Source organism: Patagioenas fasciata, chromosome 1, assembly GCF_037038585.1.
Source record: "Patagioenas fasciata isolate bPatFas1 chromosome 1, bPatFas1.hap1, whole genome shotgun sequence".
In the NCBI taxonomy this organism is placed as follows: Eukaryota; Metazoa; Chordata; class Aves; order Columbiformes; family Columbidae; genus Patagioenas; species Patagioenas fasciata.
This window is the reverse complement of record NC_092520.1, coordinates 153,221,960-153,247,191: the sequence shown is the minus strand read 5'-3', so window position 1 is coordinate 153,247,191 and position 25,232 is coordinate 153,221,960. Positions and strand designations below refer to the sequence as shown.

Sequence of the window (25,232 nt, the reverse complement as noted above, 5' to 3'; positions counted from 1 at the left end):
CCTGATGTTGGTTTTACCAAAAAAAAGGAAAAAATCTGCTGAATTTTGGTTCTGAAAAAAACCCATCCAAACGTCCTTGGGAAATAAATGAAAAACTGCTTAAAATAGTACAGCCTGAAGTCTGCTTTCCTCCACAAAGTCTTCTACAATGTATCGCTTCTTTTGCTAGCCTGCAGTCCCATCAGGCCTGATCATCACTAAGTGAAATCCCAGCTTGGACTTCAGCAATGAACTTGGTTGTTTCACTCCAGTCCCCAGAAGAAATATTCCTCCTCAAACCATCTAGCTAACCTGCTCTTTACCTTGGAGAGGCAGAGTCAGTAAAGCAGTGAATGTTGCAGGTAGGACTGGAACAGCCTGGCAGAACAACGAGACTCCCACGGCTGCAAAAGCAGTCAAGTCTGAGATAGAGATGTTTTTGCAAATCCGGAATGGCGGAAGTTTTTGAAATGTAAGTGCACTGTTATACAAGGACATAACAGATGCCAATTCACTGAGTAAACTAATAAGCACAGCCTATCCCTGCTGCCATTACTACTGCCTCATTTAAAGGGCAGTTTTGGCCAGAATGACGCACGCTCTGAGTCACACAATAGGGAAGAGGTTGTGATGCTTTGGCTCCCTGTCAGCACGGCTAGAGGACTGATACCTGCGATTGCACGACATCCACGTGTGACAAGACAGATGAGAGATCCAGTTTAACCCCCTGTGTCCCTCAGGACCCCAGTTAAAAACACAGCTGCCCACAGCCTCACTATTTACTCCAATTAGCACTCTGGGCAGCAGACAACATGTGCATAGGCGTTTATGCCTGCATATTTTCTTGTGGAGCCTGAAACTAGACTGATAAACACCTCTTCAGACTGATACTCAGCTTCATTCTCTGTTATCCAAACATTTCATCAAAGGCCACTTACCTACAAAGCAGAAATCTCAACCCATGACCAGACACGCCACATACTAAAGCCTTTTGAAAACAACGGACTACATTTAACCGTTAGTAGTTTAGGGCTGACAGCCATTACTTTATATCTTCAATATTTTGAAAATTCTAAAAGACTTAAATCTCATAAGGTGATTACGCCATTAATTAGTGAAATGCTGCTATCACTGGGGTGCAACACAGCAGCTGTTTGAGCCGAGCAGCAAAGAAAAGCCAAGAAGGCAAGAGAGCATAGTGGTAGTGCCCTCAAAAGAAGCCCTCCTGCTCCGAGCATCCCAGCGCTGCCACGCCATGCTAGGGAACGCTCTGGCTCCAGCAAGGGAGGACTGCAACTCTACCCACCACCCCAAACACCCCCTCTCCCAGAGGGTAGCACCCCTTCTTCCCCCTGGTTGTGTGAGTGTGGGCTCTCCTGGAGCGAGCACTTGTGGCAGCCTGAGCCCTGCATGTCTCAGGACGTGGGTTTTCCTGGGAAGCTGTTCATACACAGACTGTCAACCCAGAAGGGATCTCTCTGATCTCTTGCAAAATGGAGATCACAAAGCCTACCTCAATGATCTCCCCTTCAAACTGCAGCATAAAAAAGAAAAGGAAAAAATAAAATCCCATGAAGATACCTTGTGACGCAGCAGCTGTCACAGCTTTTTGATCGGTTGTTCTGCGAACCAGCTTTCACTTCTAGCCTAAGCACGTCTGGCTGTAAGTGCCAGCCCTGCTCCTTCACTGTGAGCTGGGCAGAGCAGCCCTCCACCTGCAGCTTCGGTTCCTCACACAGGCACCTCCAGACCATGGCTGTGTTACCACGTCCCTCCATGAAGAGTCACTGATCAGACCCAGGCTGACTCAGCTAGTGATAAGTGACAAGACAAAGGACTGTGGTGACTGAGGGCAAGGCTGGGACCATTGGCCCAAGCAAAGGGGAAAGCTTGGATGGCCACCAGCCAGGTTCTACACGTGCAAGCTAAGGATGCTACATGAGAAACACTTTGCACATCAGTGAGTTTTGCACCACAAGCTGAAGATGGGTGGGAGGAAGGAGAGTGATCCTTTTCACAGCACTCTCCCTTTTAGATGACAACTCTCACCACCACAGTACTGAAAACACCACTGACTTCGGTGGAGCAGCAGCACAAGGGGCAGCCAACAAAACTGGGATGGGGTGGAAGAGTCCCTGACCAGCCCACCAGCGCTGGCGAGAAGCTCCAGAGCTGTGCAGCCCCCAGGGCTGATGCAGGTGACCATGTGCCACTGTGGGGCTGGGTGGCTGAGAGGACTCTACCCCTGGTTCCTCATCTGCTCTGGCATCATTCCCGTTTAATAAAGGACTCAGGACTGGGAGCTTTAAGTTCTCACAATGACTGTGACATTCTTTATCATTTCGGTGCGGAGCCAGTGGCAGAGTGCAGGGTGTGCCTGTCCCCACCAGGCTCTGGCTGGTGCTTGTCCTCTTTGGCAGAGGCATGGGCAAGCGCTGGGGATGTGACAGTCCCAAACGGGGACTCTTGGTTGCAAGGAAGGGTTCCTGCAAGGCCCACCTTAGCCTGGCATGTCCTGCCTCTCTCGGGCCCCTCTACAGGAGTGAGGGAGAAAAATATATAGAATATCAATTATGGCAGCAGACCCAGCCAGGAGGAGGCTATGTCCTGTGACAGGGATGGGAGCTAAATTTTGTTCAACTGAAGACATTCAGATGATAATTTTTAAAACCTTCTGTCCCACCCCACCACCTCAACACTGTCACAATCCCTCCGGAGAGCACTGCCTGAGCCTGACAGAAATATCCCTGCTGGGACAGAAATGTTGCTGATGTTGGGGTGCCTGGAGAGGCCCCCGAGTTGCACCAGAAGCTCAGTACCAAGTCTGCCCACTGTTCCTTTCACAAAAAACTGTGCTGAGGGATCCGTTTTGTCTTCAGAGCACACTACACGTGGCAGCACATAGTTATGTGGATTTGTGTCAAGAAAGAGCATGGAGTTTGTTTAAAGACACTTTTGTCTTCCACCTCCAGGAGAAGAAAATAGGCCTATCATTTAAAACAAGAGGAAAGGCCTTACACTGCCCTGAGAATGGCCAGGGTACCACACAACTTTCCTCATTTGAAAGGATTTGGCCATCACATTCTTGAGTGTAGTGTTAAACAACAACCAAAAAAAAAGGCAAGTTGTTAATAAAATATGGGGACAATCTGGGAATTTGCTCCCAAAAGCCTGTGATAAAAAACCTCCAGCTGAGAGCCGACCTCTACATTATATTCCCCAGGGCTCTGCCTCATCTTTCCTTAAATGCATGGGGTGCAGGGCTTCTGTCACTTCTTTGGCATGCCTGCTTAGAGTCTGAGAGGTTTTACTCTGAGGAAGCTTTTCCTTCACGTTCAGCTTCAATGTGCCATTTCTTGAAGTCATCCCCTTGTCTTTTATACTCCAGCAAGCAAAACAAGTGTAAATTAAATGGAAGACACATGAAATCTTTATAAAGCCCTGTGTTTCCCCTAGCATGAAAGTTCCTTCTCTTTGGAGTGGAATGGGTCTTTACTCTGTGCTGTATTTTTCCCCATCAGAAAATGAAGAAGAATATAAATTTTTCCTCATGACTTGAATTTAGCTTCATCAGCACCCCCCTGCTGATGTTATTCAACCCAACGAGATTTTTCTTTTTCTCTCTTTTTTTCTTCTTTTCCTGGTGAGCTGCTGCCCCTTTTCCCCTCCTCCCATCAATTCAGCCATGGAAAACAAGGCAGGAATTAGACAGACAGAACTTATTATCTAACAAACTGCAAACTCAGACCGGGCAGGAATAACATTAAAATACAAAAAGCAAATTTTATCAAGCCTTTTCCTCCCCAGAGACTGCCACAGAAATATTCCTTGTTTGTCGCTGAGAATGAACCATTTTTCTCTTTAATTTCTGCTTTCTGTCACATATTTCATTTTGGCTGCCCCTTCTGTCTTTCAGCTAGGGACCTAGGCTGCTAATGCAGAATCACAGATAACTCAACAACAAAATGCCTGTATTATCTCCTTTTTTTTTTCTTCTAGTCTGTCAGGTAATTGCAACCCTAAAAGCTTTTGCATATTTACTACAGAAACATGTCTCTCCTGGAGGATGGGACTGTCATCAGGTAGAATATTTCATTTAATAAGCCTCTTCTGAGGTATAAACTCAGGTTGGAGATTTTTTTCTGGCCTCCTTCAGAGCAAAGGACAAGTAGATAAAAATCAGCTGCTGCAGTGCTACACTGTCAAAGTTCCTGTTCCTGTGGAAATTAACTCTTCCCAAGCTCAGAACTCAGGTATTCTTTGCCACTGTGATATTTATGAAGTACGAAAATGGCCTGTTAACAACTCATGTTGGTTTTTTTCTCCCCAGTCCTCCCCACATATAAGCCAGATTTCTTTCCTATTTACAAACAGAGCAGTTACCCTGCTTTTCTGTAATCCATCTGATGAGCTGTGGATGCTGCCAGGACTGATTTTCATTAAATCAGTCATAAAGAAGGATCACATTTTCCCTCTTCACCCCTGTTTCACAGTATTACAACAACAAAAACATGGCCTGAACATTCCTAAATTCAGCTGTCATCTAAAAGCAAATTCCCTTCCCCCCTGCCCCTGCTATTTCCCCCACCCCTGAGGTAGCAGTGGAATTGCTTTTCTTGGTTCCTGGGATGTTGAATCAAGCTCACTGGTACCAAAGAGAGGGTCTGAGGAGAGTATCTACAGAGCAACTCTGTGTCTTGGAGTCAAGACAGAGGGAGAGGATGCCCATCCAGGGATGTTGTAGGAATAGGTTGCTTTGCTGAAACTGTTCAACAGACTGAAGAGGGACATAGCTGGTTCATACATTTGGCCTTGTGCACACACACATAGAGGTTAGAACTCCATCCTAGCACATCACACACCTGTAGTTAAAAGCACTCTGAGTGGGAATAGACAGTTCATGGCAGGTCCTCAGTCCAACACTAATTAACTGACAATACTCATTCATTCCTACCGCTAACTTCCCACACGGAGAAAAGTGTTTCCAGCCTGGCCAAGTTGCCCGTTCACTTGGAGCAGAGCCAACAGGAGCCAACCGGAATACTCTCATTGACTTTAGCAAGCTCCACAGCCTGCGTGAAAACTACTCCTAAACAACGCATCTTCTGCATCCACAGAGTTTTCCTGCAGGCCAACCTTATTCTTGTAAAGTCTCTGGTTTCATATATGAATAAAAACTGGAAGGCGCAGCTGAAATATGGATTGTTTAGGTTAAGGTTTTTCTGAAACCAAGAACCTACTTGCATTGACCTGGAAAGGAAATGTGAACTCTCTAGATCCATCCCCTCTTCTGGAAGTGGTCCCAGAGAGAATGAAATATGGACAGAATTGAAAGGGTTTCTGAATTGTAACAGGCAAACTCTGTTTTTACAACAGTTTATGGTTATTTACAAATTTACAATGGTTTTCAATGCAAGTAAACTCCGAGAGGTAAGAATACAATTTTTTCTATCACCAACAGCCATTCAAAGAGCCATCCCAGTTTAGGATTAAGGGATGACTCTCATTCATTTACAGGAATGTAGGAAAATCCCCATAGGTAAAACATTTATCCCCATAATATGCCATAAGCCCAGCCTCTTACCTGTAATATCTGGATTGAAGGTAGGTAGAACACACAGCTTTAGACACGTGGCTAGCTGAACCGAAGTCTATGACCTTGACCCTATATGGCTGTCGGGATGGGTCTACCAACATGATGTTCTCTGGTTTGAGATCAGCATGAATCAGTCCCAGGCTTTTCAGCTTCATTAGGGCAGTTGCTACCTGCTGGAGAATTGGTCGAATGTACTTAAGGGGCAAGGGACTGAATTTGTTTTGTTTTAGGAAATCATAGAGGTTCTGCTCCAACATTTCAAACACCAAGCACGTGTGATTCTTGTGCTGGAAGCACTCATATGCACGGACAAAGTTGTAGTCATCCGCACTTTCTGTGCTCAGCCGAGCCAGGATGCTCACTTCGATCTGGCCTTGCCGGGCATAGGAAGGATGGTTTTTTAGGATCTTGATAGCCACAATCTCATTAGTGCCACGCTTCCAGCATTTGACTACTTGTCCGAAGGTTCCACGGCCAAGAAACTCTAACACTTCGTACGTGTTGGTCATGGAACAGAGCACCTCATGTTGCACCAGCTGGTAATCCCCTTCGCTGTTGGAGCCACTGTTTTTGGAGGTGGCCGTGGAGGTGGTGGCAGTGGCTACAGTGGCCCCACTGGCATTGTTCTGAATCATTGGCGGATGCTCTTCAATGATCTGCACGCTGCTCGTGTTCTCGATCTCCTCACTCTTGCGCTTAAGTCCACATTTTTGGTAGGTGTCCAGAAGGCTCACAGTGCTGCGACGCATCAGGTTGTGTGGCCCGCCCAGTGTTTGCCCAGACACTGCAACCACACCAGAGGTGCTGTTGGCGGATGTCACCACGATGTGCCCCGTGCTTGCTGGGAAGATGATGGTCTGTTCGTACGGGATGCTGGGGTTGGGGATCTGGAGGGAGGCGTTGACGGCTGCTGCGGCGGCTGCTTGGGAGGACTGCACGTTCTTGCTCTGGCTGTAGACTTTGCTGTGTGTGCCGTACCCAGTCATATCCCAGTTCGAACTCGGCTCCACTTTCAGTTTCTTCACGCTACAGAAGGCACTTGACTGAAGGGTGTGAGGAGAGAAAACTTGCACATGCGAGGCCATACCTGCAATACAACATCAGAGTGAAACCAGGGTGTCAAGATGCCCTCCACAGCTTTTTTCATTTGTTCCGTGGCAGGAAGGGAAACTGGGATACAGACATCAGATACAGCACACGCACACACACAAAACCCAAGTTCTGCCAGAAATATGTACTCAACACAAATAAAATATTATGCTCTAAAATAAATCATTACCCCTGATTGAACTATACTAACAACAACGACTCCTGCTCTCTTGCTCTCCCTCTTCTCATTTTTAATAACAGGAATGTAAATGTTATTTTTACCTCCTCTGCCTAAAGAGACTCTTATTCCCATTGTCTCCAGGAATATATCTAGCTCTCAGGAAGAACCGATGTCAAATACTGCAAAGTATTCTGCCTGTGGAGGCCAAATCTGAAATCCTCAGGCTCATCCTATACTAAACAGTTTGGTGGATCTGATTTAAGTCCTCTGTTTATTCCCATAAAACCACTGTGTAGCTTCTGGCCTGCAGAGAGCCAAGATAGGCCCTGGAGATGATAGACCATGATGACAAAATGGAGATGCGCGGACAAGTTGCAGAGCCAGGACAGAAGCAGCAGCTGATGTTTCAGGTTACTTGCCAAGTCTGCGTGTGGGTATCGTGCACAATGCTGGTCTGTGCTCAGGGACACTGGAGATGGGAGTTACTTAACATGAGCTTCACTCTGTGCTCTCAGTTCTCCCAGATTTATAGAACTGTGTTCATCTATCCTTACTCACAGTGACAATACCACTACCGGAAAGCAGATCCCCTGGAAATGAATGGCATTGTTAATGAAACAATGCACACATTAGCATGTGGCAGAACTAGGTCATAATATAACTTTAATTTTTAAGAAAAGAAAAAACGTGTTGTACTGTAAGCTTCTTTGGTTCTAGAAGAGTTAATGGCCTTCTACATCTTTAATAAAAAAAACCACCCTACCAAACAAACAGAAAAAGAAACACGCAACCTCATAACCAAAGTGAAAATAAAGTATGACTGAGACAGACTTACTGAGTAATATTCCATTGAATCAGAACACACTCCAGTGAAAAAAAAAAAGTCCACTGAGAAGTGGACATCTAAGTCCTGACTTGCTGCCAGCTTCCCCTCCCCAGGGTAGAGATGGCACCACTGGGGCAAAGGTATTGTGAACAGCACAAATCTATGGCAATTCCTGGGGAAGCAGTCAGCACCCGGCAGGAGTTAAAGCAGAAAGGCACAGCCTCCTTCACTCTTCTGCCTGTCGTCAGTGTTTCTTTTTAATAAACCAGAATGACTAGGGAAGAAAAAGACAATATGCTGAGCTGGCACCGTTGCTGAATTATTAAGCAAAAACATAACCTTGACTTGTTTTCAACTTTAAAAAGTTAAAAGCTGCACGAATGCTTCAGTGACAAAACCACAACAAACTCTGCAGTGCACATGATGACTTCTTCAAGGGGAGACCTGAGAGTATTTAACACTCGGCTCCCCCTCCTAAAAGAAACTCATTCTCCACTAGTCATGTGGCTCTTCAGAAGATTTCTGGAGCTCATGTGTAGACATACACTCACACATGTGCATACATAAATACATACACTCATACCTTAAAAAAGGAACGTTATTCCATGCTTCCAATGCACGGTCAAGCAAACACACCTAAACACATCCAACATTCCCAGCAGCCCAAAGCCCAGGAACTACTCGGGAGTGGGGCACTGTGATGAGCCCAAAACCATTGTACACAGCTAGAGCAAAACAATCACTCCGGCTTGCTTCAACACCCCCACCTTAATCCCTCCCGCAGTGATGAACTTCTGAAGACAGGGCAGATGCAGAAGAAAACCCTTATCAGGACACATGGGGAAACCACCACACTGCTGGAACATGAAACACAAAACCCCACTAACCCCACTCTAGCAACAAAGCCCTGCAAACCACAGTGTGTCCTCCTTTGCAGACATGGCCCCTGGCTTGAATGTGATTTCTGATGCCATTTGCTGCAATTTGGAGTAACTTCCCCCCACCAATCTCCTTGGCAGCAACCTCCAAGGTCCCTGACACTAGGTCCTCAGGACCCCCAAGCTCCCTCCCCCTCTAAGTGTTTTCTGTCCCCTCTCCTCCATGGAGCAATGATGCTGCCACGAATGCTGTACCGTGTAGCACACAGTGAGCTCAGAGAACCGCAGTAACATTACTCAACTTGGCATCCTGGGCACAAATATCGTATGTGAGCAAACCAAAACTCTGTTTGTTTTTCCACTGATAAAGAAGAGTCACGGTGTTCCTTCCAGTACAGTACCGACCTGCCTGGAGAGTGGGGTGGGTTTGATGTATGTTTTCCCCCTGGACATGAATAATAAAGCAGACGTAATTGGTAACATATTGTGGACCTAGCAGAGGTGTAATTTATAGCTTTATGGCTTTTATTCCACGGCGTGCTTGAGCAATATCTCTTCATACAAAATAAAGCCAGAAAAAAAGATTGACACAGAAGAAGGAGAGAGGTTCTTCTCACACGCTTCTCTCAAGGTAACACCAGAAAACTCAGACACCCCAAATTAAAGTCAGGGATGTGAAGCGCAGCAGCTTCAACTTTCTCAGTGCCACTGTAAAAATCAGGATAATCACCACCATTAAGAGACAGACTTTCAACTGGTGCAAACTGGCAAGGCTCCAGTTGGTATCAGCTGACGCTAAAAACAAGGTCAGCAGTCACTCAACGTTGTCAACGTCAGACGGCCGCCTGTGCCCCTTGGTGAAATGAGCTGTTGTTAGGGACTGGTTTCCACATCAACAACGAGCCCCTTGCTGTCCCTGCAACACTGCTGGCAGCCTCAGCAGGGGGACAGGAACCTGGGACAAACACTGACGCACCCTGCTAGCCCAAAAATGAAGGGGATGGAGGAAGCAGGTCTGTCTTGCAGCTACAGGGAGGACTTTGGACTTCTCTGCTCTCACTTCTACTCTCCTGAGAGGTTAAATCTCATTGCAGGAGAAATATTTTTTCCCCTTAAAAAAATATATGAAATGTTCTTCCTTCCATCCAAAATTATTTTTTCACATTTCAGGTTTTAGGGGCACACATTGTAAGGAGAATAACTTGGCCACCTCTTCGGTATAGTCCAGTACCAAGAAATTACAGGCTGATCGACAGCTTGGTGATGGGAAAAGAAGGCTTCTGCAGCGAAGATGTTTTTATTGCAAATTTGCCTGTGCAGCTAATGTGAGAAAAACACAGTCCTAAATTCTAAATTTCCTGAAGACACTATCAAATTGTGTAAAAAACGCATCTTTACTTCATGACAATAGCAGAAATAGTAATTAATGTGAATAGAAGTTGGATGGTTTGTTGCAGGGATCAAATTCCTCATTAGAGCCTGTAATATGATTTACAACCTCAGCCTTTTGATTACGTAGGCCAAGAACGGCTTGCCACGAAGTCCATGAACAGAAACAAGCTGTCAGTAATGCGGCGATCCAGGCCAGCCAGGCCCTGTGACAGTGATGCCCCCCGAGCATCCCCCAGAGCCGTCTCTGGGGCAGGAGCATCCTCGCTCCTGGAGTCATCTTCAACTCAGGCCTGCCAAGAAACCTCTTGTGCAAGGCTGGGTGTCTCTTGCTACCTCCCTTTGACCCAGTAAGGTCCTATCAGACACCCTGCCACATTTTGCGTGTGACAGCCTGAGGCTGGCCCCTGGTTCCTCTCCTTTTTGCCCTCTGACAGCAGCAGAGAGGGTGAGGATGGTCAGGATGAGCAGCCATGCCTACTGAGCATACCTGCTTGCCCAAAGCCTGGCTCAGCAGCCCCACCTGTGCTGGGAAAAGCTTTTTCTGCATGAAGGCAAGCGGTGATATGGACTGAACTGTCCCGGGCTCAGGCTGGGTCCCTGCCTTGGCGGGGGTGCGAGGCAGCCTCCTGCAGCCCTAGTTAGCCAGCCGGGCTGCAGTCAGGACTCTGCAACAGCTAAATACAAGCCCTGAAGAGTGCAGGACTAATTTTTATATCACCCCTGCACACAGCGAGTCTCTGGGCTGGGAGCAGAATCAAGCTTGGGCACTATGCATTAAATAAAATTGATAGTTCCCTTCTCTAATAATGAGTTTTAGTGTAGCCATTTAAAGCTCTCACACAATTGACAGTAACTGGATTTAATGGGGCCTCCCCTGTCCTTGATACGACCCATGTAACTCCTCGTAGCATCCACATGAGCTGAAGTATGTGGTGTGCAGCCAGGGGACAATGTCAAAACAGTCCAAATGACTTTTATTAAAAGACTTGACTTTTTTTTTTTTTTCCTGAGAACTCCTCCCACGTCAGCTTTCACTTAATAATCATTTAGCAGGTGCTATTTACAATTCAGATGGCCCTCTTCTGCATGCATACACAAATCACGCAGCCGCCTCACTTGTACTTCCAGCAGGTTTCAGGAAAGCAAATGAGGCAAAGCTCCCTATCCACCCACGTCACCCCAAAGGGCAAAAAATACACTTTGGGGACTATGGAAGGAACAGTTTGAAAGTCACTGATGTTTTCCTCTGCTTTACTCCTAGCACTTACTGCTGATTTATAAACCTGGCCTCTATGGTGGCAAGAGACCAAGCCCCTGCCCTGTATTAAGTAGGCAGTAAGACCTTCTGCAGTACCTGCAGAGCTGCCAGTGCACTGTAACCAGCGGCTGCTTGCTGACTGCCACCAGAACGACAGTGCCTGCTTGAAAAATGCCGTCGAAAGCACATGGCGTGTGTTCAGCATATAAATGATGGACGCAAGACACTCCTGAAATAAATATCTTCCAGTTCTCCCCAGAGAGGCGCAAGCCTGCAAACTCATATGCATGACCAGGTTAAGGTGGCAATGAAAATGGGATCTGCTAAGTATGGCTGATGTATTGCACCTTCATAATAGATGTGTGTCTCAAGCACAGCACTCTTCCTCACATCGGCCTCTGTGTGGCCTCTTTGGAGGCTCTGTCCCCACTACCACTGTGCTCTTGGAACCTCCTTAAAGTTTATGTCCCTGGAGGCTACACAAATTCCTTCCCCTATGCTCTTGAATGTTTGGAGACAACCTCAAAGTAGAGTTCAGACCTCAATAACCTCAGCTCCTTCCTGTTCCTGGTGAGCAGAAGATGTCAAGGGAGCCTTCGTTCCAGGTGAAAATCTCCCTGCCCTCCTGCTCTGCTTTTCCTGTCCTGCTAGTAAAACTGTATAGTCCTAATTAGTGCTTTCCTAAATGCTTATGCAGCATGAAAACAGTTCTTATAGATGTGACACAGCTTGTTCCCTGCAGTGTTCCAGACCTGGCTTCACATGGCTTTAACCTGCTGTGTTTGATCCACATCCCCTGGCCAGATGAAAACGTAAGACTTTCCAATGCACGGAGTAGCCATAATCAAAACTGACCAAACAAAGCCAAGCATCCTTTTACCCCACACACCCCCAAGAAGCCTATCTCCCACTGCAGTGTGATGGCCAGGAGCTCTGATCACAATCACCTTCACACCCTATATTCCCCTGTCACCCCGACTGCCCTCTTACACGTCCCTCTCCTGAATTTATAACATCAGCAATGCAATCCTGCTTACTATTTCACACTCCACACCACAACTTTCCTTTATAGATAGGACAAAAGTTAGCAACCAGGACTTCAGTTAGTACTCCTGGGCATGGGGCAGCTGTTCCCTGTGATGCCCTGAGCAGGTTATTCTGGCATGTGGCTCAGGATACTGCTATCTCCTACACCAAACCATCTTCATTCCTTTTAACTCCTTAAATCTGGGGCAACTTCCCTGCTGGGTACTGAAAGCCACCTCAGTTGACCAGGGGGAGGAGGACACAGCCAGAAAAATACTGGGAAGACCTTCCCTGAGCCTTCAGCCCCATTGCACCTGCCCATGGGCACAGGAGGTGCTGGGAGAGGTGGTATGGGAAGTGCCACAGAGCTCAGTGTCCACGCACCGACGCAGGCTGAAGGCTGGTGAGACGGCACACACCCACTGCAGGACATCTCCAGTGTTGGGGGTGGTGGGTGCTCTCTGGTGAACAGTCTCTGTAGGGGCAGTATCTCTTTTCCCAGGGCTACATGTGGAGACTGTGAGATGGACAGCGCTGTCCCCGCTGCACCCAGTGCTGCTGGAAGCGTCCTGCCACCCCAGGCAAGAGCTGTCAGGAGCAGCTCGATGGGAAATGGACTGCCCAGAGCCCTGGTGTGTCCTGCACAGACCAAACGAGGCAGCACCACCCTGGGCCAGATGCTGCACCGGAGCCTGGAAACATACAGGCTGCTCCAGCCCCATCCACCCACGCTCATCACATCTGGTGGGTCACTAGACAATGTCACGTGAGCTGCATTTGGATTGTGGGCAAGCACTTAAATAAGCATGCTAATCATCTGAAACACCAAACTCTTGTGAATTAGTGAATACAAGGCATCACCAGCCACAGATCTCCCTTTGAACCATCTCTGCTGTCTTTTATTTTATTTTGTCTCTATAGACAAAGGAGTCGAGTCCCTGAAATATCAAGCATTTCCTTCAGTGCTCAGTGACCACAATTTCACATCTCATCACTACAAAACTCCACTCTTCCATATCCACTACAGAGCCACAACGCCCTACTATTAGGTATCTTTTGTAATCTAGAAACATCGCCATTCTTATTCATCCTTTTGATGTGGGTTCATGTGCTCACAAGCCTAAGTAACAAGCTGTGGGCTCCTCTGACATATTCCTGGTTTTAGGCATGTGAAGCAAAATCTCGGGGACAAATATATACACTTATTTAAACCCTTAATTACAGTTCAGTGACGAATTCTTTCGGGGTCACCTCCATCTCCCACTATAATGAATCGCAGTAATGACAAGAGATATTACGGATCTCCTCAGTGAATCATGTGACTAGTTTATGTTTCACATTATAGTTAATTAACGATGCAACACCTGAGAACACAGGTTAAAATCTACCTCACCAGAGGCTGTCCCACTACCTCCCTGCAGATGCTGCAGACACTGGACCTGACACTAATTTCTAGATCTTGGTGTGAGAAGGTCCAGCAGTCAAGTCTGTGCTCCCCTGAACTGGAAGACAACCCTTTGATATCTTCCTGGGGAAAACCCAGCACAGTTGGGATAGTGCAAAACAACTTCTCTCCAGATCACCTCAGCATCACTTGAGTGGAAAGCAAATGAAGGCAGCAAGTAAATACATTTGCTGGGTTACAGCCCTGACAAAACAGAGCCAGACCCCAGTAAATAAACCCCCTTCAGCATACCTGTCAAAACTGACAGGAAGACTGTCACCTCCAAAGAAATCACGAGATGACACTGATACACCCTACTAAGATGTCAAAGTGGTCTCCAGACATAATGTAAGAAACCCAGGAGTCCAATCTGCCTGTAGTAGGTCTCGGTGGCTTAAGAAGACAGATGGATACCCCTGCTGGGCATATCTCACTGAACAAGAGTCCTCCTGAGTCAGGGAGTGAAAGCCATCAGCTTCTGCGATGACTTCTGGAGTCTCAAGAGCAAAATGAGGCAATGAATGATAAAGGCAGGGGCAACGTCAGCATCTGAAGGGTCTGCATGAGAGTACAAAGGAACCTTTGCAGAGTCTGAAGATGTTTTAGAAAAGTGGTTGTTGAAGAAGTCAGGAACAAGTTTTACAACCAAAATCTCAGTGCTCCCAAGGGTCTTGGAGAGGGGTTCAGCAGAGCTGAGGTTCTTGTCAGGTGCTCGGCTGGGGTTGCTGCTGTGGGGCCATGAGCAGTACCACATCTCCTCAAAGAGCTGGAAATCGTGGTAACACTCGCAGCACCACTCAAAAGGAGGCATGACACACTGAGGTTTGTATAATATTGTCCTTAAATGAGCTCCTGAGGTGCTGGGTATGGCCAGAGGAGTGGGAAGAGCAAGCTACCAGGGAACATTTTGTGGCTTCCCCATTCTGAAGCGGAGGGAGGCTGAGAGCAGGTACTCAGATCAATGTGCCATGCAGGACTGCCTGGCAACAGCATTTGTATTCCGGCCACCTCTCCCCCACCCATCATATATCCTCCATGGAGTGAAAGTGGAACAAACGTTAACCACGGCATTTCCACAGCACCCAAAGTTCCATTTGGAGAGTTATACCAGATAGCCTGAACAGTAAATATGAAACTGGCCAGGGCCTGCCTTGTAGTCCAGTTTAGCACATGTGTGGGTCCCTATAGTTAACTCCAAACATCTATAATGCAAGAGCCTCTGGGTTCCCACAAGCTCTATCTCTAATTGTTACTTGCTGAGAGTTGCATCCTGAAAGCAGAACTGAAAAAAAGAAGCATCTCGGCATGGCTCTGCTTTCCAGGCAGAGTGCATCAAGTCACTCAGCTGGGTCACTTCAGTTTTCATCTTCCAAACAGGGTTGACAACAGTATCACCATCTTACAGGGGACACAGAGGACCTCCTCAGCTCCTGACCTCAGGTCCTACAGACTTCACCAGGTGCCCTTACCTGGCCCTTTGTGATCTTAGTTCCTGGAAGAGGGTGCCAGGGCCTCTGAAAAAGGGACCAAAATGAATCAGTGTTTCCCTCTGCTGCCCTGGCTGTGGCCCCATCACCCACACAGCACTGGCACACTTGTGACTTCTCACAGCTGCCTAGAGGAAAGGAAATTCTGGCTTATTCCACCAGGTCTGCCTCCCCACCTGGATGACTTCCCACCTGTAAGTATTAGCTTTGTAATGTCAGTGACTCCAACTGGCCCAAGTGTGGTGAAACCACAGGGAATGGCTGGCACCTCGCACACCTCAGTCCGTAGAAGCAACCCTACTTGTGACGGCAGGACATGGGCAAGGCTTGCTGGAGTCTCAAGCTGAACCTCTCACTCCCACAGGATTTTTTCCTAAGTGTTTCATTTGCAAAGCGGCCATTGCATGACATTCAGCCCTTGCTTTGTTTACGAAATCTGAAACTCAGATCAAGTGCTAGCTGGGCTGAAAAGGTCAGTTTGCCTGCTTGCAAAGTCCCTCCATTTCATTTCCATCAGGATACAGACCTGTTGGAGAGAAATAATCCTCTGGTGAAATCTGGACAAAATACACAGGATCTGGGCTGCAAGGGAAGACGAAGCTGCACGGAGAAAGGTGGGGAAGCTGGGCACGGGGCTCTCCCAAAGCAGAAAATTGAGACAGACTGATGTGGTGACTTCCCAGCTATCCCAAAGCCAGGGTTAGCTACGCCTGCTCGCTTCTGCAGCAACATCTCCCTTTGAAATAAGAATGACCAAACACAAGATTTACAGCACTCTCATACACCAAGGGCTACAGGGTGTTTCGGGAAATGAAGAGAAAGGATACTGCAGGCTAATCGCCTGACCTGCACTTCACGTAGTTAAAACAATTCTGTAAATAACCTGTCCTCACGTAGGCACACACACACCCCCCCCCCCAGAGAAAAGCCCTTAATTTCCTCAAGGAAACACATCTTGAACATGAATTTTTCACCCTGTCTTCCAGACTTTATGTTCCTTGTCACTTAGGGCCAGAAAAATATGCCCAAAGCGATGACCAGTCAGAAACCCTTTTTTGCTGTCACTCATGGCTTTTGATTTGCTTTCCAAAGTAAGACTATAAACCCAGAAATGTATGACATGAAACGGCTGAGGCCATGAGTTCGGACCAGAACAGGCATAGCAGGGCTGTGCCACCTGGCCCAAACAAAAGACCACTGTGGAGATACAGGGTGTAGGGCTTGGGTGTGGACTCATTTCTCCCCCCAAAAAAACTCTTTAATTCACAGGCTGCGCCTGAGAAGAGTAACCCTGTAGAAAAGTGCCACTTAACTGTATCTCTCCATCCTTCCTCCTTCAAGTGGTGAGTAGCTCGTAGAAGACCACATGAGAGGGAGCTGCAGCAGTCTCCATGAGAACATGGTGTGTTAATGGGTGTAACCTTGGGAACCCCGGTGACTGCGATGCCTTGAAAATTCCAGAGGTTTGCTTTGCTGTATTTAAAGTTGTACTGACCTCTGCCATGGTTATGCACATGATCATGCTCAGGCACAGCCAGAGGATGACCCGAGAAGACAAGGAAAGAAATGAGTGATGCTGCCCCATGCAACCCCACAGAAGTACTTCCAGACACGTCCCTGCCCCACTGCTGGCTGGATGTTGGGGCCGGGGGCTGGTGGTACCCGCCAGATCTCCTGCTGTCTTCACAGCAATTTTCTTTTTAAGCAAGGTCTAATAGGACAGAGGCCAGTTCAGTATGCAGAGAAGAAGCCTGTTTGGCCAAGGAAGGACAGCCTAGGTGATGCAGGAAGCTCTTGTTAATACAGAAAGAAAACCTAATTTAGGTACGGGGATAAACTACATGAGGGATTTCAGAGTCTTGAAGAGTAAACATCCAGGAGCTCAGGAAAGGATATCTACTTGAGGAAGAAGGATATAAAGCCCTTGTGTGTGATGAAGAAGCTCAGGGACACCAATTACTGCCTACTCCCCCTCAAAGCTCTAAGAGAAAAGAAATCAGAGGAAGATAAGTCATTAAGAGAAAGAAAACAGTAAAAACCTCCACCTGTATCAGCAGAACTCCCTGGCTATCATCAGTCTCTCCCCCAGGTTTCTCTTTTGTGCAGGATATGATTATTTATTGACATATTTATTTACTCAGCTCTACAGTGCTTAATGTCATAGCTGCTGGGCTTCTTGCACTGGCAAGACTAGAGCACGACAGAAGAGGAGCAAAGCTGAGCCTGAAGATCCAGTACAATACATGCCAAATGCCTTCTGCAGTGCAGCCTGAGGCATTCTGCCACTGTGATGGGCTAGAAAGGGGGATGGAGCTTCAAAAGCAGGCTTTAGGCAGAGAACACAGAATGGTTGGGGTTGGAAGTGTCCTCTGGAGATCACCTAGTTCAACCCACCTGCTAAAGCAGGTTCATCTAGAGCAGATCGCACAGAGGCTCCATCTGAATATGAGAAACTTCTTTATTTTGAGGGTGCCAGAGCACTGGAACAGGCTGCCCAGAGAGGTTGTGGAGTCTCCTTCTCTGGAGACATTCAAAACCCACCTGGACACCTTCCTGTGTGATCTGCTCTGGGTGAACCTGCTTTAGCAGGTGGGTTGGACTGGATGATCTCCAGGGGTCCCTTCCAACCCCAACCATTCTGTGATTCTGTGATCCTACATCTGTGAACCGACATGTCGCTATTCACTTATCTCGTCTCTTCCGTAACCACCTTTTTGGCACTACTACAGCTGTTTTGCAGCCATGCCCTTTCAACCCAGAATACTTGACTTTTTCCTTTTCCTACAGCAAGGAAATTAGAGGATTCAGCCTAGATGCAATGGGATGATGAGTTCAGAATCATTAATGTACTGGTGACACTGCAGCCAAGCTGTCCACAGTCACACCTACGGGTTTCGACTAATGATGAAAAGGAAGTCTGGCCAAACTGAGTCACAGGGAAAGCAGAGTTTCTGGGAAAGTTAGTTCTATATGATTTTCTCACAGAAAGCAAATACAGTGCTGTTTCTGCAGGATCCAGGGGAAAAAAAAAATTAGTAACATCTTGTGGTCAGTCACAAGAGCTTTCAACAGGTCTGGGAGAATCTTGGTCATCTCAGCTTTGTCTAACACAGGAATGACTGTGGAAAAAATGGCATGGGGTGGGGTTTTGGTTGTTGGTAGGGTGACTGTGAGAATCCTAGTAAATGATGAGAGGGGAACTGCCAGAAAAACAAAAGCAAAACCAGCTACGGGAATTCAGTACCAAAAATCCTGTGAACTTTCATCAGACTTGATGCACTCAAACTCACAGAGAGCTTTCCAATACTCATATGGATGAAGAATAAGAAGAGACTGGAAACTAGATTCAGCAAAAGTACAGTAACTGGGGAAAGAATTTCAGTGGGAAGGGGCAAGTTTACACCCTATATAAATACCCAGTTCTTTCGATGTTTCCATTACTCCTTTGTGGACATAGTCCTTGAGTTTGGTCATTTTTCGTATCTGAAAATAGCCACGCTTCCCTCTTTAGCCCTTCCTGTGCTCATGGGAGACTGAAATGAGTCACCAGAGGACCAGCTGAGTCATCCATCCAAAGCCTGGAAAGCGATGCAAAATTGGTCATCACATCCACAACTAAAATGTGGATGACAGCAGTCCTCCTAGCAACCAGCCATGCATTAGGCAGCCAGGGATGGGGACCACTGCTACTACGAGCCATTATTTTAAGCCAGACAGAAGAAGGCTTTAAATGAAACTAGTACAATGCAAAATAAGCACTGACCACTCGTTCTGCATCTGACACAACGCCCTTCTCCATTCAGTTTCTCCATCCCAGTCACATCAAGAAAAAGAGAATTCCTAATCTCAGAAAAGGCCACCTCTGTCTTCCACATCACAGGCAATTTCTAGTCAATTTTCCAGCTTTTACGAACCAAGGAGCTAATTCATTACAGTTCTTTAGATTATCATCAACTCTTAACAAAACTTGTTTCAATACGAATCTCCCTCAGGACCAAATAACTATGACCTTTTAAGAACACAGGTCCATATTTCATTTTTATGTCTATTATCTTCAGAACAGAAGGAGCTGGGGCAATTGCTTTTGGGCACAGAAAATGTACTTACTCAACAGGTTTTTTATGGTGATTACAAAAGTTTAGCAAGTGAATTCTGGACAGTGGGCAACTCTTAGACCTGTCCTGAGGAGCTGGGCATGCTGTAAGCAGATGCAGGGTAAGCTTCCTTGCCCCATACATCACTTAGTGCACCACAACCTTGCATTTGGGCACTGACCAAATGATGCTCATCCTGACCGGCTGCCCAGCCCTCCCGAACATGCTGTCAATCAGCACACACCATCAGGCACATCACTGACACATCTGAACAGGCTAAAAGTGCTAAGTGGGCCCTCAGTCCTATAAACGTTAGGCTTGAAGTTTAAAACAGATGTATTTATACCAGGACATACAAAATCAGTGACCCGCAACACAGAGCTCACCTTGACCTCTGTCCCCCTTTACAGAAACCTGGCAAAAACAGAGAAGATGTAGCTGCGTGATAAAACCCCTGAGGGCCACAGAAAGTCTGAATATGAAATATTATGGAAATATTCACAAAAGAGACAAGTAAAAGAGAGTTGCAGCTCTACAGCAAAATGAACAATCAGTAGATCTCTAGGATAAAATCCTGTTCTCCTTGTGCTGTTATGGAAGAGCAACACGGACTTGCAATGGCTGGGTCGCATTGCACCCCGCCTCCGGGAAACCCGTTTCCACAAAGCTCGCCCTGCAAACCACCTGCCACAAGCCACCACCGAGCCAGCAGCCTGGGGACTCCAAAGCAGCAGCTGCTTATGGGGACAGATCAACAGTGCAGGTCCCTCTGTGGCTCACCCAGAAAAACATGCTGGCTTGAGGCTCCCGACCACACTCCTCGACCCACCCCAAGCACCGACGAAGGCACCAAGGGGTTGCACGCGCGATAGCACCAAACAGGTGTTCACAAAAGTGCTGTAAATCTGCCAACTAGTGACACCACGCCTGTTTTGTCTTGGTCCTTCCCTCCAGCTCATCCCTGGGTTTCAGCAGGGCTGCGATGCATCTTCCTTGCTGTGACTTTGCTCCCAGCCCTCTGCACATTCCTTTACCAGAAAAAAAAAAACAACCAAACAAAAAACCCACCAAACAAATAGAAATAAAATTTTTAAAAAAGGAAAAAAAGAAAAGAAAGAAAAAAAGAAAAAAGAAAAAGAGAAGTGCTGAGATGTTCAGATGAGCATCAGTGAACGAAGGACCCAACAAGCCAGTCGTAATGTTTGAACCTTAGGGAAGACAAGTGTCAAACAGAAGCAGGTGTAACTGGACATCTGCTCTTTCAAAGGCTCGGTGGTAGAGACTCTGAGCTGTTAAAATGAAATGATAACTTACTCCACGCTCTGCAGGGCAGAAAATAAACATGAAACTGGATCCTGGCAGCACCAGTAGATCCCAAAATTGACCCTCCCGCTCTCTGCTCTGCCTGCTCCAAGAAACATGCTATTCCTGGAGGAATCTTCTAAAATATAAAGCCCAAGCAAGTGTTTTCACATCCTCTCCACTTCCCAAAGCCAACAGAAGCAGCTTGCTTGAGTGGCCCTCCCACACACAGCACCCTCTGGGTCCTGGCAGTTGCTCACAGCCCAGCACCAGCACCCTCAGCTTCCCTGGTACCAACCACAAGCAATGCGGCAACCACAGCGTGCAGCTCCGCACACACCAGCTGCAATAAACCTGTTGGGCTGTGCAAGACATGAATCACACAGATTGCCACAACAGCAATACAGCATGCACAGCCCTGCTAAAAAGCAACAAACAAACAAACAAACAAAAAATCCTAGGACGTCCTAAAACACAGATGTAGGTAAGTGGCCACTCTCCTGAGGCTGCCAATACATCTATGCTACAGGGCTTGCATGAAAAATATATAGCCTCTTGACATGAGACACTTCAGAAATGTTCCTACACGGCTGTAGTGGGGAGCCAGGGGAAAGCAGGAGTAACACTCAGGCTCTTCTTGCTGGGAACGTGGACCCCAACCAAGCAGATACCTGGGTTGCCTGGGATGCTGGAAGTGAGAGAAAACACTTAATAGCGAAGGCTGCTCTTCAGCCACCGAGGGCTGTGACTGCAGAGGTTGCTCAGGGTCTTTTGGAAAACACATCTCCAAGAGCGCGTAGCCAGCTAGATGTGCTGCCCTCTCACACCAGCAGAGAAGCTACGTTGGAGAAACAGCAATGCCTTTTCCTACTCATGGTCCTCCTGGAGTCTTTGGTGCAGTCATGAGACTGAAGCATGGAAATAATGCTCCAAGTGATGATGAGGGGTCTCCATGCTGCCCCTGCCCTCCAGGGTAGCCTTTGGACTGCATACAAGATGACTGTTCCATCCATACTTGTGGGCCCCCAGGACACGCTGTTCTTCAAGGCAACCAATGAATGGACCAGTGGCTAATAACTAGACTTTGGATGTCTAGTTAGATCTATCTATAGGATGTCTATGCATGCACAGATATTTTTCACTTGTATCACTGCAATATGGTCAACGTGGACATCGACCATCTTACAGTTCTGTTTTCCCCCTTGCTCTTTCATAATCTCACTGTGTCACCTCTTAAGCCACAGTCCTTCAAAGACTCGCAGACATGCCTCACCTTCTCACCAGCAACTGCAAGCCTGTGACCCAAGAGATGAATCAGGCAGACAAAAGCAAAAGGGAAAGGCGCAAGGCCAGTTTGTTTGCTTTTCCTTGAGGATTCAGGACAGAGACTTCAGCTCCTCCAGGTCAAGACAGTGTCTGCATTAGAAAATATTCTATAAATTCTTTATTTAACTGTTCCCCTAGGGCAGCTGGCTAGACCCTCATGCTACAAGCACGTGGGCCTGTGTCTGAGTTTAAGCACATGAATTGTCTTAACTGACTACAGCAGGACAACTCATGCATTGAAAGCTAACCACATGTGTAAGCGCTAGCAGGATCAGGGCATTAGTCATCTTCCCTTGTCTCCTCCAAGGGGATTCGTGTAGGAAAAAAAAGGGGGGGGGGGGCAAAAAACCCCACAAAACTTGTGGATACAGTTCCGGTATCCAAGTCATATTTGAATCCAAATTAAACTCCTCTCTCTCCCTCTTTCTTTACTAAAACTAAGTAATTTTGTACCAGTTAAGTATTTGACCTGCTGTTAACCGATTCCAAAAGAAATCCCGCAGCAGGTAGAGTCTCCAGCACCCATGCCCACCCCAGAAGCTGCACACTCTCACAAGACCTACACAGGCACTCCATGCGTTTTCTTCTTCTGGATTTTCTTGCGGATTTTCGCTTCGCTTTGTTCTTCATGACTAGCAATATGCACAGGCAAACATGCTCTCTGCTCTCAGTAGAGACTGTCTGCTGCTGCTGCTGCTGTGCATTCTCCACCTGGAGTGAAAACTCCTCTTTGTGACACCACGTTGTCACGGCAGCCAACGGTGATGTCACACACCAAGTATTGTGATTTCAGATGGAAAAGGAGCAGCGGGAGCAGATGAGCTCCGAAAACAAAGATATTGCCTTGGTCTAAACAGACTTCGCAGAAAAGAGGGTACTTTTTAAAAAACAAGTATATCTAAATATATAATAGAGTTTTCTCAAAGTATAAATAAATACATGATAAATACCGTTTTCTCAAAGTCTCAACTACATATTGAAAAGTTTGTTATTTTGTTTACGTTCTGCTAAGAAACAGGGCCCTTACAAGCTTTTGAAAGAAACATTTTCTATGCTTTTTAAAATTTTGTTTTGTAATACCTTCATGTCTCATCCTTGTCACAGAATAAGCAAACACCATTGCTATGTAAAGAAACAGGTCTCAGGAAATAATGTACAGCGTGTTTCCAAACGCTTCATAAATCCACAGGCAGCCTGCAAACACTGCTTGCAGTCTTGTGTGAGGGTGGTTGTTTTTCATATAAGTCACGTATTAATGCAATTTGAAGAAAAAAAACTTAACCCCATTCAGTCACATCCCCTTCCACCTTTGCACCTTACCCAGAGGTTATAATTACACCCAGGAGCAGGAATAAATTAAAACAAGTGCTGGCGCTGCCTCATACTCTTTTTTGGAAAGATGATCCCACCTACCCAGCCTTATGTGCTCTAACTCAGAACAGGGTTGGATGGCAGGCGCAGGGGCAAAGAGTAGGTTTTCATGAGGTCAAAAATGAAAATGAGGTCATTTTCAGAGGTCAGAAATGGAGTAACGCATCCCATCTCCTAACACGTACCAGATCTTTGGAGGGGCACGTTATCTCCACTACCTCCCCTTCTGCTGCCCAGGACAGCTTCATGCTGCGGCACCCCAGGAGCTCTGCGGAGGGGAGCGGGAGGGAGGGTGAAGGCACATCATGGGTTAGACACTTCTCCCCACTTAGTAGGGGTCATTTAAAAAGTAGCGGATTGTGACAAAGTCAACACCCTCCAGTTTGGGTGTGAAACACCAGAGGTTGGGGTAACAGACTGATGCAACGCAGTGGGTTCCCAGGTGGGCCCTGACCAAGCCCTTCACTAGTGGGACTCAACACCACCTTTCAGAGGAGATGAGCCCCTCCTGTGGTAACAGCCCCCTTTTTTCCAAAATCCTTGCTCCTGAGCAACTCTGTGTTTCCCTCGCTAGGGTTATGGGAGATGGGACAGTGGTGGTGATCCACACTGAGCATAGGTACAACCTGGAGGTGAACAGAGATGCCTACAGCAGTGGCTTCCCCCAACAAACATGCAGGCACACGCTGCATGAAGCAAGACCAAGGGACTGCAACCCCCCCATTTCTCCCTCACAGGGCTGGAGCAGGACCCCAACTTCTACCCCAGCTTCTTCTCCAGGGTTTCAAGCAGGCTGAGGGACCTCAGCTCAGAGTTACACACTCAAAGCTGCCAGATACAAGCCTCCTTTTGGAGGAGTCAACAGCAGGGAATGTGAAAGGCATCTGCTATTAAAAGCAAAAGAAAAAAAAAAAGAAATAGAAAGAGAAACTATCATTTTGCTAAAACACAATTATCTAATGCTCGAACAACTCAAATAACCAGCCTGTGCCAGCAGACCAGTGTCTGCCTTGACAAATCTTTCTGAAAATTCACATGCAGAAGAAGAGGAAATATTGGTAGGACTTCAGTTATCAGCTTCTCAGGGGACAACACAAATAATAAGCAGTCCCCTCCCCAACGCACCCTAATGGCATCCTAGCTTTACAAAAAATTATGCTTGAATATTTTTTCTGAAATATAAACTTGCCATGTGCCGTCAAAATTAAAGAGAAGTATAAGACATTTTTGAGAGAAACTCCATGGGGAAAAGCAACTGTGAAATAGCCAAACATCAATTATGAAAAACACGTTAAGAAGAGGCTCTTGTGCACGGGCTTTAGGGTTTAGGGATTTGCAGAAAATATGCATCCTGGTTTGACTCATAATGTAGGCAGAGAAGGAGCAAGTTTCCTCAACTTGTACAGCTCAGCAAGTATGTTCCTCTGCTGAACTGTAACCCTTTAGAGTCAGTGTATGTCTACAACTCTCTTGCATCTCATAGCTCCTGGCAATCTTTGCTGTTCACAGCATTGGAGTGACTGCCTCACTCCCATCCCAAGCTAGTGCAGAGGAAGCAGCCAATACTACAATGACACGAGCAAACTTCTGTTGAAGTGTGCATCCCAGCCATCTCATAGCTTGCTCATGTGTGGCACGATCACGATTTCTTCTTCAAACCCTCATCCAGAGCCTCCTCCTCCCCTGGTGCTGCCCACATACAACTAGTAACGGGCTGCCGGCAGCCCTACTTGCCTCTACCTGAGGAAACACACAGGGGTGGAAGAGTAAACCATAAGAAAATGAGCAAAAGCAGAGGGATTCGGGGGTGATTCTGCCTGTGAGTCAGGGCTGGGTCATTTTCCCAAACTTAAAGATGATCATGTACCACTTAAGATTTCCACAGGGCAGGAGCTGGGAGAGGGAGCCACCAGAACTGTGAGTACCCAGGAAACACCTTCCAACAAGACCCACAGCAAAAAGCAACAGGATGATCTTGCCCTT

General features: G+C 46.9%; 1 protein-coding gene across 6 annotated transcripts in view; it reads right to left on the bottom strand.

The window, feature by feature from the left end:
• HIPK2 (homeodomain interacting protein kinase 2) overlaps positions 1 to 25,232 on the bottom strand; it is a 140,016-nt gene that overhangs the window by 90,703 nt on the left and 24,081 nt on the right. For all 6 annotated transcript variants that reach the window (XM_071798167.1, XM_071798179.1, XM_065840206.2 and 3 more), the window contains exon 2: positions 5,564 to 6,662. In XM_071798167.1, coding sequence (XP_071654268.1) covers positions 5,564 to 6,662 — 1,099 coding nt within the window. The remainder of the gene's footprint in view (positions 1 to 5,563; positions 6,663 to 25,232) is intronic.